The sequence below is a fragment of the Dreissena polymorpha genome, chromosome 4 (assembly GCF_020536995.1).
Source record: "Dreissena polymorpha isolate Duluth1 chromosome 4, UMN_Dpol_1.0, whole genome shotgun sequence".
NCBI lineage: Eukaryota > Metazoa > Mollusca > Bivalvia > Myida > Dreissenidae > Dreissena > Dreissena polymorpha.
The window spans coordinates 750,561-767,329 of NC_068358.1; the positions used below are offsets into that span (position 1 = coordinate 750,561).

Sequence of the window (16,769 nt, forward strand, 5' to 3'; positions counted from 1 at the left end):
AAAATCTATTTTCTTAAAACGCTTTTTTTTCTTACCGCAATTATGACTCTCAAACAGAAACTAACCCGTAGATAATTAATTTCTAATATGTTGGAAATATTATGCTGTATTTTCTTTCACGTACCAGGTTAGCCCTCAGCTTCGCGTCATGCACGCGCACCACAACGAATTTCACGACATGGCAGGCAAAGCTTTTGGAAAAGCAATAGGTGAATAAAATACACGATGTATAGCTAGTATATGTTAATGCTTTAGGTGAAACGACGTTTTGATAGACAATATTTTTTGTAACAAATAGCATTTCGATAGTCGGACACCTCAGTATACATTCCGTACCACTACATCATATCAAGAACCGTAGACGATTCGAGCTAACCTGGGTTCCGACAATGCTCAGGTCAGGAAAGTATTTGATAGACATATATATGTGTAGAGGGCTAAACGTTCGTTTAACAACGTTCTATTTGAGTGTTTTAAGGCTTGGCCGGAAAAGTATTTGACAATTCAATAGATTAATGTAATAGAAATAGCTCGAACAGTGTTCGGCAATCCAATCGGTGACTGTAATAGAAATGGCTAGAAAAAGGTTCCACTTTGCAAATGTTCACACAATATTAAGACAAACACCATTTTAATGTACCTGATACACCGATTTGTGTGAATTTCAAAATTGGTATGGATTATATAGTTATTTTACTTTAATGCAATGAATTTGAATACAAAATGTAAAAAAACACTTGCTGAACAGGACCATTTACTGAAGTGGAAACCACATGATGTTTCTCTTTACTGTATTAGTCTACCTGACTTTACATTTACTTTTTTATTCATAAATTATAATCAACTTTGTTTCCGTGTGCATTTGTTTGTCACAGCAAGTAAGACCTGTATCGCTGAGCTGGACCTGAGCTGGAACCACTTACGGCAACGGGGAGCAGTTGGATTTGCCAAAGGTCTCGATGTAAGTATGCAATATCATTCGTATTCCATAAACCGGGTGTAATTGAAAGCGTAAAAGCGTTGTTTCGCTTATAACTAACATGCGTTCTTACAAGTGCGGTTTGTATGATTGGAAGTACTACACGTATTTTCATTTTCCGCCAACATACCCATGAGACGCTTTAACTTAAAGGGATCTTTTCACTGTTTTGGTAAATTGACAAAATTGAAAAATAGTTGTTTCAGATTCGCAAATTATCGTTTTAGTTATGATATTTGTGAGGAAACAGTAATACTGGACATCAACCATGGTCTAATATAGCCATTATATTAATCTTTTGACGATTTAAAAACCTGAAAATTATAAAGTGTTGCAACGCGAAACGATTGAATAATTTGGAGAGTTCTGTTGTTGTCGTTTAATTTTGTGAAACTACGAAGGTTGCTTATATAAAGTATAAAATACGTCCCCTATATATAATTGGCAGGATGGCCGAGCGGTCTATTTGTTTTTTACTCCAGGATTCCGGTGGTCACTGGTTCGAGTCCTGCTGCGGGCTACTTTTTTTCCTTTTTTAAATTTTATTCTTGATTTTTTACTGGAGCCTTTTAGATCCAATGTTTACATTTATCAATATAAAGCATTTAATGACAAACTTCAAAATATGCCAAAATCTGTGAAAATGCCCCTTTAATATTTGCAAGTCACCGCACTGTCGGTATTACGTAAACCTATCGTAAACTTATTATCTGCATCATGAAAACCATTTGTTAAATGTTTATCAACCAGATTTGATGCATAAACACTTTTTTCTCTGTACGCGTATTCGAAAGTAGTATAAAAACTAGATCTAGAGGATCGACTTGAAAACGCAAATACACGCCTACATTTTATTTCACATACCTGTTAATACACACTGGTTCGGGAGGTTTATACAATTTTAAAGGCAATTTGTTTTAACGAGTTGTTTTAATGACAGAAATAATGCCTGCTCATAAATCATATTTCCACGGAATGTACATAATTGTATATGCACTTGGTATGCGTTTATAGCTCGAATATAATATATGAAATATATATAGTGGAGCTATCCTACTCACCCCGGCGTCGGCGTTTCCGTTTCCGTGCAAATGTTAAAGTTTTCGTACTACCCCAATTATTTTCATTGTCCCTTGACATATTGCTTTCATATTTTGCATACTTGTTTACCAACATGACCCCAACCTATAAACAAGAGCAGACAACTCTATCAAGCATTTTGTCATAATTATGGCCCCTTTTCCACTTAGAATATGTAGCAAATGTTAAAGTTTTCGTACTACCCCATTTATTTTCATTGTCCCTTGACATATTGCTTTCATATTTTGCATACTTGTTTACCAACATCACCCCAACCTATAAACAAGAGCAGACAACTCTATCAAAAATTGTTGTCATAATTATTGCCCCTTTTATACTTAAAATATGCATATTATTGATAAATCTATGTTAAAGTTTGCATACTACCCCAAATATTTCCTATATCCTTTGACATATTGCTTTTATATGTTGCATTCTTGTTTATCAACATGACCCCGACCTATAAACAAGAGCAGACCACTGTACCAAGCATTTTGACATAATTATGGCCCCTTTTACACTTAGATAATTTAACATTTTGCTTAAATTGCCATAACTTCTTTATTTATGATCACATTTCATTATTACTTTGACAAAACAACACTTACCTGAATACCACAATGGATTCCACCAAAACAATACCCCACGCCCCTACTCAGAATCCCTCCCCCCATTTTTTTTAAACATCATCTAATAAATTACCACACCCCACATTATACCCCCTCTCACCCCACCCCCCTACCCCCCCTACCCCCCCCAATTTTTTTTAAACATCATCTCATAAATTACTACACCCCACACTATACCCCCCTCTCACCCCCCTACCCCCCCCTACCCCCCTCAAAATGTTTTATTTTTATTTTTGAAAGATCGTCTAATAAATGACCACACCCCACATTATACCCCCTCTCAACCCCCCCCCCCTAAAAAAAAAAAATAAATATTTTTTTTTCCTTTTTTTTATTTTTGAAAGATCGTCTAATAAATTATTGAATATGAACAATTTCCCCATGATGGCTTACGTTATACTGTCAAGCACTCGAATAGTCGAGCGCGCTGTCCTCTGACAGCTCTTGTTATATGTCTCGTCAATACTATAAAACACGTTCGCTGAAATTAAGTTAGCTACATGAGATTAAGAATTCTAATAGAGGTCGGACAAAGGCAGTGACGTTACGCCATCTTTAAAAAGAATGGTCAAATCGAACTCCTAGACGAAAACGAATTCCACAATTTTCAAACGGCATTGGATGAGCTGTTAAAATAGTGACCGAACAGTATACTTTCATTATCATAGTCACTATAATAACAAATTCTTTCTTAAACACGTGCCAGACCACACGTTTTTATTTCTTCGAAAGCGAAATGAAACATTATATTCATGATCTTACTTCTTGTTCATGAACAAGTCGTGAAATAATGCGACGCTTTAAGATGTCGCTTTTTAATATCAGCAGTGAAATGACGTCATAGCCATAGTGTGACTAGAACATCATTAATTCGACTTTCTAAAAAAAAGAAAATGAAATTGAAGCAAGATTCATTTGGTAGTGTAAAGACGCCTTATGGAAGTTTTGAAATTACATATAGTGTCGTATCTGTTTAAGTTCTAAGAATTGAATATATGTATTTGCATTGTATCTCCTTTTTGGCATTTTTGTTTGTAAGTGATTGAAATATATTATACACAATACAATATTGAGTAGATGTTGATGATATATATTATATCGGTAGCTTCTTATACATTTTAAAGTGATATTATGGGCATTTTTCACTGTTGAATTGAGCTGAAAAGAATTAACAGGTCAAAAAAGTAAGTAAAAATGTGGTTACTGACCAATTATCTGAACTCATCTTGCTACCAGTTGTTTATAAAAAGATATTATATATTATATATTTTACGTGCCCGTAATCCGTAAAACAAAATGGTGTCTTTGTGTCGTATAAACGAATCTGCACTAAAACTAAATTTAGGTTCACATTCTACATGCGTGATCAGTTGTCAAACGAAAGTACGGTTGATATTGAAATGCATTATTTTTCTCTTTCCGGGATATTGTTTTAGTATGCTGATGCTGCATTAACAAATTTAAGTGTATATGAAGTGAAAACACCAAAAATAAACAACGGTTGCGATAGACACCTATAAACTGTTAGATGCCCATAATATCACTTTAAGTAGATTTATATTTTACTGTGAACATATCTAGAATCTTGATATAGTATCTAACTTAAAATAATTATGCAAATTCTTGCGCATGAGTCACAATACGTTTGCAAAACCACATTCAATAACTCACCCCTTTATTATTGAACGCATCGTCTGTCTCCTGTTGACTATTGATATTTCGGAGGTTTCATTGAACTGATGTGGGTTTAAATAATATTATATGTGTTTATAATAGTATGTTGTGTCCTTGCCATAGTATGTTGTGTGTTTATGATGTTATGTTGTGTGATTGTGATGATATGCGGTGCGTTTGACATAGTCTGCTGTGTGTTTGTCATGGTATGTTGTGTGTTTGTCAAGGCATGATGTGTGTTTGACATAGTATGCTGTATGTTTGTGATGGTATGCTCCGTGTTTCATTCAAATGATTTGAGTTTAAATCATATGATATGTGCTTATAATAGTATGATGTGTATGTGATGGTATGCTGTGTGTTTGTCATGGTATGCTGTGTTTTTCATGGTATGTTAGATGTTCGTCATGGTATGCTGTTTGTTTGTCATGGTATGCTGTTTTTTGTCATGGTATGCTGTGTGTTTGTCATGGTATGCTATGTGTTTATCAAGGTATGCTGTGTATTTGTAATATCCTGCGGGTTTATCTAACATGGTGTCCTTTTCATTCGCTATGATGTAAGTTGGCGTTATTTTCATTTGAACACTCGGTTCTGTCAAAGAACTAATGGTTACGTCAAACGTATGTCCGTCGGTCCGTACGTCCGTATTTCCGTCTGTCCGTGCGTCTGTCTCTTTGTCTGTGTTTTTTTCTGTGTGTCTGTCGTTCTGTTTATCTGTTTGTGTGTCTGTTGTCCGTTTGTCTGTTGTCTGTCTGTCGGTGTGTCTGTATTTCTGTACGTTCCTCCGTCCGTATTACCGTCCGGATGTCCGTCCGTCCGTGTGTCCTTATTTCTGTTTGTTCGTCTGTCCGTGAGTCTCGTCTGTTCGTCTGTCTGTTTTCTGTATGCCTCTCTGTCTGTCCGTCCGTATGTCCGTATGCCCATGTGTTCGTGTGTCCGTCCGTGTGTCCTTATTTCCGAATGTCCGTGCATCTGTCTTTCCATCTGCATGTCCGTCCGTTCTTTCATGCGTCCGTATATCCGTCTGTTTAACATACCGTCTGTCTGTCTGTCTGATATACGGACGGACAGACGGACGGACATACGCACTGACATACGGAAATAAGGACCCACGGACTGAACGAGGAACGGGCGGACGGACAGACACACAGGCAGACGGGAAGGCAGGCAGGCAGGCAGATAGACAGACAGAAGACTGACAGACAGACAAACGGACGGACACAAACACATAGACAGAAAAAAACAGACAGACACAGTGACAAACAGACAAACGCACGGACGGACGAAAATACGGACATACGAACCGACGATGATGTAACCATTAGATATTTGACACGAACCGAGTGTTCCGAATAAAAATAACGCCAGCTTACAGCATAGCGACTGAAACGGACATCATGTTAGATAAACCCGCAGGATAGTACAACTAACACGCAGCATACCATGATAAACACACAGCATACCATGACAAACACACAGCATACCATGACGAAAACACAGCATACCATGACAAACACGCAGCATACCATCATTAACACGCAACATACCATTAAATACACACACCATTCTATGGCAAGCACACAGTATACTATTATAAGCACATATCATTTGATTTAAACCCACATCATTTCAATGAAACTCACAGCATACCATGACAAACACACAACACATCACGATAGACACATAGCAGACTATGGCAAACACACAACATATCATAACAAACCACAGCATATCATCACAAACACACAGAATACTATCCCAAACACACATCATACCACCACAAAACACAGCATACTATGGCAAGCACACATCACACTATTATAAACACATATCATATGATTAAAACCCACATCATTTCAATGAAACCTTCGATATATCAATAGTTACCAGGAGACAGACGAGGCATTCCATACTTTATTGATGCCATGAAGTGATACAAAACATATTAAAAGTGTTTAATGTCGACGCTGTAACTTTTGTATCTGGTAAAATGTTTCATGGTGTAAGAGGAAGTGTTTCCTCCTATCTATTTTGAATGGCTTTCCTTAAGTTTAAATTGAGTTTCTTTTTGATGTAATAGGATTTAGATAGAACCAACTATACGCGATCAATATCTTCTTTGTCATGAAATAGCTTAAACACCTAAATCATGTTTCCACGAAAACGACGATATGCCAATGTTGGGATCTTAACAAACTTTGAATCGTTTGGGTACGGTAAACGCTTCACAAAATAACATGATTGGTTGACCTCTTTTTTACTCGCTCTTTGCTTGCTAGATCTATATTTGTTAAATATACGATGCCGTTCCAGGTTTCCATACTCAAGATGTGATCTTTTTTTTATCATTGCCTTGTAGTCTGAGTTGTAAAAATTGGTTTATATTTATATGTTAAACCGTTCTTATCATTAGCCCAATCACACTGCTTGCTTTGTTAACAAATTTATTAAGCGTTCTCACTTAATTTCAAGTCGGTAGAAAATAATATCCCAAGCAGTGCCGAATTAATCAACGCGGGGCCCATAGGCAGTGCAACTTTTGGGGCCCAATCACCCAGAAACCCTAGTCGGCCTATTGGCTAAGTGAACGTCACTGCTTTTATATTCTACTCCAGCTTAAGCCCCCTAATAAACATCTTGAAAACCAAATAACCATTAAAACGATAAGTTTTTTCAAATAATAAATAAGTATATCTCACTTGGTTAGACAATGACAAGTCTTTATCGGAACATAACATGGATATAAAATATATGGCTTTGCTGATTCCTAAGATTAGGCCAGGAAAGTAAATACAATCTTTCTTCACGGTCTCATGGGCCCCTAAAAGTCGCGGCGCCCATAGGCAGTTGCTAACTCTGTCTTATGGGTAATCCGGGACTGATTCCAAGGTCTAATTCGTATGTATTATTTGGCATTTCCGCTTTATCGGGTCCTTCTTCTAGCGTGTAGTTCTTATTTGGAATATGTACATGTATACCATAATGGAGGGTGTTGCATTTCGCGGTATTGAGCTTTTACCATGTATCACTTAACTAGGACAGTCCATAAGTATTTCCGTGGATGTGTTCATTGTCCAAAGGTACTTCAGCTAAGCTGAATAACTTTGTGTGATTAGCAAACAGGCGGATAGGGCTTGTGATCATGTCGTCAAAATTAATTGATATATATCTAAAAGTGTTGGCCAGAGTACACTGCCTTGAGGTAAGTCACTGGTAACTTTGCCTCATTTCGACATCTCCCTTTTCACAACAACTCGCTGCTTTCTATTAAAAAATGCCAGCTTAGCAATTTACAATCCGTACCATATGATACAAGCTTCTTAATCAATCTAGCATGGGACACGGTTTCGAATTCTTCTCTTAAGTCAAAATATATGCAATAAAACCTTTTTCCATCATCTCCCCATTTATTCCAAATCTAAATAACTTCAAGCAATTGCACTTCGACGAATAAATCGAAAACCACAGTGAATTAAAAAAAAAACAACAAAAAATTAATATGCATCAATCATATTTCTAACCAAGTTTAATCTTATTAGTTTTTCCATCATTAAGCACGCAATACAAAATCAAACTTATAAGACGATAATGTGCAGCTTCTTCGCTTGATCCATTTCAATCAAAGCCTTAACATGTGCAGTTTTCCAATGATCGACAACTTCACCATCGGCTCTGAAGTCTTCCCTAATTTTTCAATTATTTTAAGCATGAAATCTGCTCTTCACCAATATTCAGATCATTAATCGTCTGTATATTGAACCTGTTACTTATTATTGGCACATTTTCAACATGTTCTTGCACACACGCGCTGGAAGACAATATTTAACACCTCCGACGTTTCACAGTGATCTTTTGCTGCTAATGAATTATTAGTTGTTTTCGATTTCGCATCAACTATCCTTTTTTAAATTTGCACAATTTGAAGACTTTTTGATTATTTTCTTCTGCTATTTTAATCATCAAAACCAGCACGTGCTTTTCTACATTCTTGACTAGCAGCGGTTCTATCTCAAGTGTAGAGTTGAACATGAGTACGTTCTTTTGTTTTCATATACTTTGCCCAGAACGGTGTTTCTTTTTGATAGCTGTAAATGCATCTTTGTTATCCACATATATATGCTCTTTTTAGATGTATTTTATTTTATTTTTTCAATGCATGCAGATATGTAGTTTGTCCTTTTAATAAATCATTTGTCATTCAAAGATTTTTCAAAAGAAATCATTCTCCCAATTGACACTGGCGAGCTCTGTGGTGATCAAATCGTACTCTCCCCAATCGCATAAGAAGTAGTTTTCTTTTGCCTGGGAATATACTCAAGAATTTCCGTCGATATTGAACAATATAAAAAAGGTAACTTTTACTTAAAAAAAATAGTCCTGCAATTTATTAACTAATAGCTTGTCAGTTGAAAACACCAATTTAACCAAACTCGGTTTTTGAGAGTTTATATATATTGTGTAAAAGTTTTGATACAAGAAACTGTGTATGTCAATAAATCATGACTACCTCAGATCTCAGGCGCTGAAGACGTCAAATGATCTCAATTTATATATCTGTAATTGAAGTTACCCAATATACTCTTCTTAAGATGTTTTTTTGGCCTATTGCTATCATAAATTCATTTGAGTGTATTGTTTTTGCTTTGTAAGAATGTGATGCCCTTTACACTAGACCAATCAAATTGTGTCATTGTCGTATCATACTACACATCCACAGTTTTCATAAGGAACAAAAGTGTTCAGATTGCTCTTAAATAAAATTGCACTTCTTTTTTAAATATCACAATATATCGGATTGACAAATTGCTGAAAACCCTCCAATAAGTTACTCGAAATCAACTCTGTCACCCGTCTTGTGAATACTTCAATTATTTTTAGTATGTCCGTCTGGTGAATGTAAACTAAATCTTCAAATTGTGCCCATTTATTGCCACTACCGTCAGCATTTGTGATAAGGCATGTAAGACTTTCATGCTTTTTAATACAAAAGCTATCGTTGTTGTGACATCAGTATTGCTGTTTCCATATATTTCAGTGTTATTTGTAAGAAAGTTTAAGCAAGTACCTCTTCGATTTATTTCGGTGTAACTTGAAATGAATGCTTGAATCACTAGATACCGGTACATCTGAAGTACCGCCATCACATTAAACTATTGTCTCTGTGGAATTATCACTGCCATTAGATACATTTACAATAGCCGCATTATACAGGTAAAGGAAGAACTAAAGGAAGCGCACCCCTAATGATTTCCCGCGATTTCTTCGAAGGTTGAAGAGCCTAATATTAGGTGCCGTAGCCTAGTGGTTAAGGCGATAGACTAGAAATCTTTTGGGATATTCCCGCACAGGTTCGAATCCTGCCGACGACGTATACTTTTTTGCGACGCGTTTTTTTTATTTTCTAACGTAATTTGATTGAATATGGCATATAAACTATGTTTATTGTTAAATATGTTGCAATTTTTATGCACATTCTTCAATTTTTTTAAATAAAAACAACGTTATGGCTAAATGGGGTGATTTACTGCTGAAAATACGAACCATGCATGTTGCATTTTTATTTTTATTTCAAAAAGTAAACGTTAAATCTGTCTATTTCTTGGTATTTTTGCTGTATATAGTGTATCTATAAAAACTAAGTTCAAAATATTACTTAAATGATTCTATTTTGAATTGTATGACACTTTGTTTTTAACCAACCCAATTTCTACATGCCTGTAACCTCTTACATTTCATGGCGCTCTTCCATAGATAACAAGTTATAAAAAATAAATGTCTGTAAAATAAAACTTTTTTCATTTTGTTTAAACTTTAAACACCTTTACTGCATATGTACACACCAACTGCATGCCTATATTTTGAAATCTGGTGGAATTATGGAACTTTCATATACCCCAGGGGTGCACATAAACTGGACAAAAGCGAGTGTGGGGGTGGTTTTGAAATAAATCGGTATATTTCTTTTTAAAGCATGGAAAGACTACCTAAAAATTTGCATGTAGTTCAGTGAAATGATGCTGATTAAGAAAATAATAGATTATATTACATTTGGATAGGTGCCCATTACGGGTGCGCTACCTTAAATAAAGAACTGCTGTTAATTAAACGAATAGTTTTTACATCTAATTAATTGTAAACATTATAATAAGCTAAACTTAATGAGCTGTTAACGGTTTCTTTACTGTTATCTAACGTCCGCCTCCAAGGGAGTCGTGTCTCGGGCCATGTCTGTTCCCTCTTCCCGACCCCTTGCTCAAATGGGTCCTTGACCGTTTGCAACTTTATTAGAGCTGCTTTCATCGTTTGATTACTGACTAGGATTTATATTAGTATAATAAATTTTGGGCGACTGGCAAGGGCTTACGTTATTTCTAGGTCTCCATCGTATGCTTCGAGCATATTGTCTCTTGTTGGAGAATTTATTTTGGGAGTTACAGGCTGTTGAGAGCAGATTTGAGTTATAGTTTGGGTTTAAAGTATAGTTCGTCCTTTAGTTTCTTAAAGTCAAATGTTTGTTAAAACACACGGCGTTTAGTAACCTCTTCTTTCATTTAGATTTTTAAACAGTCTCTGCCTAATGTATAGTCAGGCGTAACCTGAATTTATCTTTAAGCACTGGGTTGCTTCTAAGGATTGTCCATCCTTCTTTCTTCCAAAAAAACTCTCATTGGCCGTAGTCTTGTGCTTCTTTTTTCACCAAGTCTAATTGTTTCTGTTGGTGAATCATTTCTTTTCACTGAGCCACATAGCTCATATACCACTACAGATTTTCCATCCTCAGAGGATTCCTCATTTGATTCTGACAAGGTGTAAATGATAGATCACATTAGTCTTGTTTTTGTACGTTCTTTCATGTCTAAATTGCTTGGTCTTATTCAATTTTTTAGTGTTACTCTAAACTTGCAAACATTTTGATTAACTGACTTTCTATTTGTCGTCATTCTCTCAATCATTTTATTTTGTGATTTTCATTTCGGCCTAGCTATTTTTCCAAGCATTTCACCTTAAATGGCCTTAACCTAACGCCAGCAGACCCGAATAAATACACTCCATTTATTCCATTGGCTGATTTGAGCATAATTTCCCGGAACATTGGCAACATCGCCGCGTTTTTGTAGTATAGAATGAAACACTGATCAATGTGGAGAAATGCAGACTTCACCTGCATGTTCATTTTTGCCCAATTACACTTACGCATTACCGGAAAAATCAATCCCAAGACTTTCAGGGTCAGTGTTGGGTCAGTATATCGTCAGGAGAAGACGAAATATACTATTAAAAAACGCCTTATGTTAATAACACAGTATTGCTTATCATATAACATGAATTCTATGGAAAGAAATTAATGAAAACCTATCGGTTATTGCCATTTATCTTGCATTGTGATACACCGAAATTGTATAGCGTTCATGATAGAAGAGAAAACGGTACATTATCTAGCCACACATTTATGACGTGCGCGGCCAGTCTGTAATTTTCAAATAACATGGGCGCTGATATATCGCTTGTAAAATAACATTTTTTATATTAGTTATTCACGCGCCTTTGCATCACAGTAAACCGGAACAGGAACTTTGCTAGACCTATAAAATAAACAATAAAATGTCTGCATTGTAGCTATGAAAAGACTAAATATATTAGGAATTGATAAAGAATCAACGTTAAACACATTGAAAATAATTACATAAACATACATACACATTTAAATCTATATCCATGCATCTCAAAGAAAGTGTAGCTTTTTAAAATTATATGTGTACCCATTAAACCATTTATTACAGTTTATCTGGATCTTTTTAAACCACCATTCCCATTCCAGAAAAATAAATCCATTGAGTATTTAAACATCGGTTGGAACGGATTTGCTTTCGAGGGCAGCGTTGCCCTTTCCGACGTGTTACTTCACAACACGACGTTGGAGAAGCTCGATGTCTCGTGCAATCGAATCCACCCACCGGCACTTCTCGAGTTCATGAAAGGTCTTCTAAAAAATAAGACACTGAAAGTGCTCATAGTGAGTTTTTATGACTGTATTTATAACATGAAAATCATAAATGAACTTGAAATATGAAGTTCCTAGTCAAGTAATTTAGGAAGACATTTTAAAGTATTTCACCGATTCTCCGTCAATATTTCATCTATTAGCATTGAATAGAAGTTTGTAGTCTGCGTATCCGCATTCTCCATTTATAATTTCAAAATATTTTTTAGACTCTATATTCAAATAAAGTGCGTTTTATAGAGAATAGTCATTTTCGACATGTTTGGGGAAAGTAATTACTAGGTCGTATAAAATACATTTATTATATAGTAAATCAGACAATGTTAAAGCCTGTTTTCCTCATAGTTAATAGTCACTTTTAAAATTAATTATGATCCAAAGACAATGCTTTCATATGTGTCAGTTGGACCGGAACCCCATCACGCCGTCGTTCGCTACTGTGCTGTTAGAAGGGATACAGAAGAACTCCTGCATGGCACTGGAGCAACTAAGCATGCAGGTACGGTATTCGGTCATTTGGATCCGTTCTCGTCAAGTTCAATTCACGTGTTCTAGTCAAAGTTCTGAAAGTGTACATCCCACGGTTCCGTGGTTCATGTATTGCACTCTTACAGGTTACGTGTCTTATCGTACAGATTGAAGCAGACGAACCGTTAAGAAAATGTCAAATTTGTATGAAAAGTTATTGCTCAAAGTTTGCATAGTGGTTTCTTCAGTTTTTATCGTCACATAATTCATACTGTCTATTTCAGTATGAATCACTTGTAACATAACTCAACTCAAATTTTTTTAATACAAAATTATTGCGTTGGTTTTCCAACAATGTATACCTCGACAAAATCAGTTTGATACTTGTAAACTATATTAGACATTTGAATGTCCTACATAATCATTTCCGAGTTGCCTCGTGCATATTTTTCACGAGATAAATATCAAAATATAAGTAAGTAAGCTGAGTATTCTCCCATAAACGTCTGTTTACAGTGGTAAATTTTATCAAGCTATGGACCGTATTTTTGTCTGTTCGCAGTGTATTGTGGTGGACAAGGCTTTCCAGGGAGTGCTGGATGCAGTGCGCCAGGAACGCAATTTCCACGTGGTGTATGAAACGTCACTTCCGGTCTCATGCAGAAATAGGAATGACATGCTTAAAGAGGTCAGAAATGCAATCACGTGTTAACCTTTATCAAGGTATTTCATTCAAACAACAATGACTCTTACGGCATATATGTTCACAAGACCAAAGTGCGCAATACCAGGGAGTCAAATGACCCTTTGCTTGAAATGTTCAGGGGTCAAATGAATTTTTCAGGGGTTAAAAAACTGCGTCAATACCAATGTAAGGAGAGAAACTTTATAAGAAAAGTTTATCGCTTTTCTTTTTTTTTCTAAAAATGATAGTATTGTACATGGTTGATGTACACTGTATTTGCCAAAAGAAATACATCCGTTTATTCATCGTGGTAAATCCGAAAGTAGTGCCTTTGTCTAAGGAGTTCCTTTCCTATGCAGGTTTTAAAGCCATTTATCAATCGCATACATGCCTTTAGTGATATTTCTTGTATCCCACGTGTGTCTGTGTACGTTTGGTGCATGGATTGTGTTAAAAGATTAACGTTTCGGGTGTGTATATAGAAGATTTGTGCTTTTGTCGAAATGCCACTGCAGGAGCCCTGTTTTCTGATGGTGTCTGCATTGAGCGATTGAATTTTATTAAAAGTTGCATGGCATTTTGTTTTATTACCATGCCGAAAAAAGACATATCGCGAACACACACACAAGAAAATGACTTCAAAGTTGGCCGTTCCATAATGGGAATTCGATTTAGTCTTAACTTGCCGTGACCCTTTTTCTTAATTCATCAATGCCCGTATGTTTGCAGATTGAGATGCACCGTAGTTGCATTATTGAGACCTTTTCTGGTTTAATGAATACATGGCTTTTCGCAGATCGAGTTACGCAGTACTTACAACATCGAACCTCTGCGCCTGTTATACCTATTAAAGGAGCGGAATCGCGCGCAGGACTTTTTCCACAAGATCAACAAGGATCACAACGAGGGACTCACTCCAGACGAGGTTGCGTTGCTCTTCAAGGTCAGTATTTAAACATGTATTATTTTATTGTCAGGTCTATTATATACGTATTAGTAAATATCGAAAACGTACAGTAGCTAAAAGTTTACGTTTTAGACTAGAATTGATTGGACCTTAACAGGAATCCGGCATACCGGTGGCTCGTTTCGCCGTGGACAGGATTATGGAATTCATGGACGTAGACAAAGACGGCAAGATAGACCTCGGGTATGTGACATTTTACAATACCAGCGATTTGGTTGCCTGTGGTCAGTATGTTGAGTTATTCTCGTTGGTAATAAATGGGTCTACTGAGTTTGCAGACATAAGTAAGGCATAATTGGCTTTAAAATACATGTATGTTAATAAGTTGTATACTTGTGTGATTCAATTCTTATTTAATTATATAAAAACCTTTATAAGTAGATAATCCATTTCCTTGTATTGAAGCGAGTTTTTGATCGGCGACAAGAAGATCAAGAAACTCTCGCGAGATCTTGCCCGCAAGTCGATAGAGGACGAGACACATTACAGTCGATATTCTAGAACCTTCCGACAGGCACACATTCAGCAATTAACGTCCAGATTGAAAGTAAAATACGGGTTTTATTATCAAATGTACATATAATATAACGTGAGGTTGGGGTTCAGATCGAAGTGTATTAAAGTTTAAGGTACATGACGCAAGATTGTCGAACATCATGTGGTGTTATATGCGGATATGCTTGATGTAATTTCAGGTAACACACTTTTTGCCCCAATATTGAATTGGAACTAAATACATATGAACTATGTATATCATGAAATATCTAAATAAACTAGTTCAAATCTATGAGTAACGGACAAAGTATTATTTATTAGGTTTACATTGCATTGTTCTTATTGAGATCGCCCTTTGCGACCAACAATTCTTAAAAGGGCCTTTTTACACAGTTTGGCATGTATTGAAGTTTGTCATTAAATGTTTTATATTGATAAATGTAAACATTGGATCTAAAAAGCTACAGTTAAAAAAACAAGAATAAACATTAAAGAAAGAAAAAAAGGAACACTCAGCTGGGCTCGAACCACTAACCCCTGGAGTAAAAGTCTATCGCTTAGACCACACGGCCATCCGTGCGCTCACAATAAATGATGTATTTTATTCATTATATAAGAAATCCTCGTAGTATCACAAAATATAACGCAACTCTCCAAATTATTCAATCGTTTCGCCTGCAACGCTTTATAATGTTCAGGTTTTTAAATCGACACAAGATGCATATAGTATATATTTTATAGAATGGTAAATGTTCAGCATTACTGTTTCCTAACAAATATCATAACTACAACGCAAAGTTTGCAAATCTAAAACATTTCTTTTGAATTGTGTCAATTTACCAAAACGTGAAAAGGCCCTTTAAAACTTTTTTATACGACTTTCATGCAAGACAAGTTTTAATACCTATGTCTTTACATTTACAGGATAAAAATTTTTTGTTGTATGGAGTATGCTCATGGTAAAATATACGTTAACTATTTTATAATAATTTGTGTATTCGTATTTTCGTGATCGTTTTAATTAATACAAAGCACCTGCTGTATTCACAAAACTATATTACATGGTTCATACCTTGTGAAATAACATCAGGCAAAATCCTCGATTTGAGTTCATTACATGTGCCATCAATAAAAGGTTTCAGTCATATCTGAATGATGACTAATTTCAGTGTGTTTATATCATGTCGTTTCAGGTTGAAGAGTCCCAAAACTACCTGTCCCCAATAACGTCCTTGACCCCATCACCTGCCAGCAGTCGAAGGTCATCCTTCAACCCATAAATTTCACCGTCCCTTCAGGGCCAATAGCCTTTCCGACAATATGGCATTGATTAAATGTGACATGCTTTACTCTGTGTGTCAAAATTTCGCGATTCTTATCTGTCTATGTTAAATGGCGCTACGTTTTTTGAAAACACGTCAACATTGTATGATAAAATCAGCGAATTTGAGTGGAAGGACTCACTTTTTAATTTCAAAGTATGTCATTCATTAAAGAGAACGAAATAGAAGAAGAAATAGAAGACAGCAATAATCGGATGTTATGCCACTGCACTTGACCAAATACTTCTCTATATAATTATGTATTGAAAGATATAAAATGAAGGAAGTTGAACTTGAAACTTGAAAGACAATTATAGGTAAGAATCGCATTTTCAAAATGTATTAAGCCAATGATTCCGAGATTTGAACTAATAAGTGATGAAATATGTTTTTCTAGCTTGTCCATTTCAAAGACTTCAAGTTTGTTTTCAAATAAGTTCACCGACGCAATTGTGTAATGAGGGC

The 16,769-nt window shown here is 35.8% G+C and overlaps 1 protein-coding gene across 1 annotated transcript; it reads left to right on the plus strand.

Moving 5' to 3' along the window:
* The first annotated feature begins 178 nt into the window (after window positions 1-178).
* LOC127876807 (leucine-rich repeat-containing protein 74A-like) lies at window positions 179-16,262 on the plus strand. Its single transcript, XM_052422266.1, has 9 exons — window positions 179-209; window positions 876-961; window positions 12,185-12,379; window positions 12,771-12,866; window positions 13,398-13,523; window positions 14,317-14,463; window positions 14,585-14,670; window positions 14,893-15,034; window positions 16,176-16,262. Exons 1-9 carry the CDS (start codon window positions 179-181, stop codon window positions 16,260-16,262), a joined length of 996 nt encoding a protein of 331 aa, XP_052278226.1.
* Window positions 16,263-16,769: the final 507 nt, after the last annotated feature.

Excerpts from the sequence above, each read along its gene's own strand:
- LOC127876807 (XM_052422266.1), top strand. The coding sequence starts at position 179 with ATGGCAGGCAAAGCTTTTGGAAAAGCAATAG. Across the intron at positions 12,380-12,770 it reads AGACACTGAAAGTGCTCATA|TTGGACCGGAACCCCATCAC; the intron begins GTGAGTTTTTAT and ends CATATGTGTCAG. Across the intron at positions 15,035-16,175 it reads AATTAACGTCCAGATTGAAA|GTTGAAGAGTCCCAAAACTA; the intron begins GTAAAATACGGG and ends ATGTCGTTTCAG.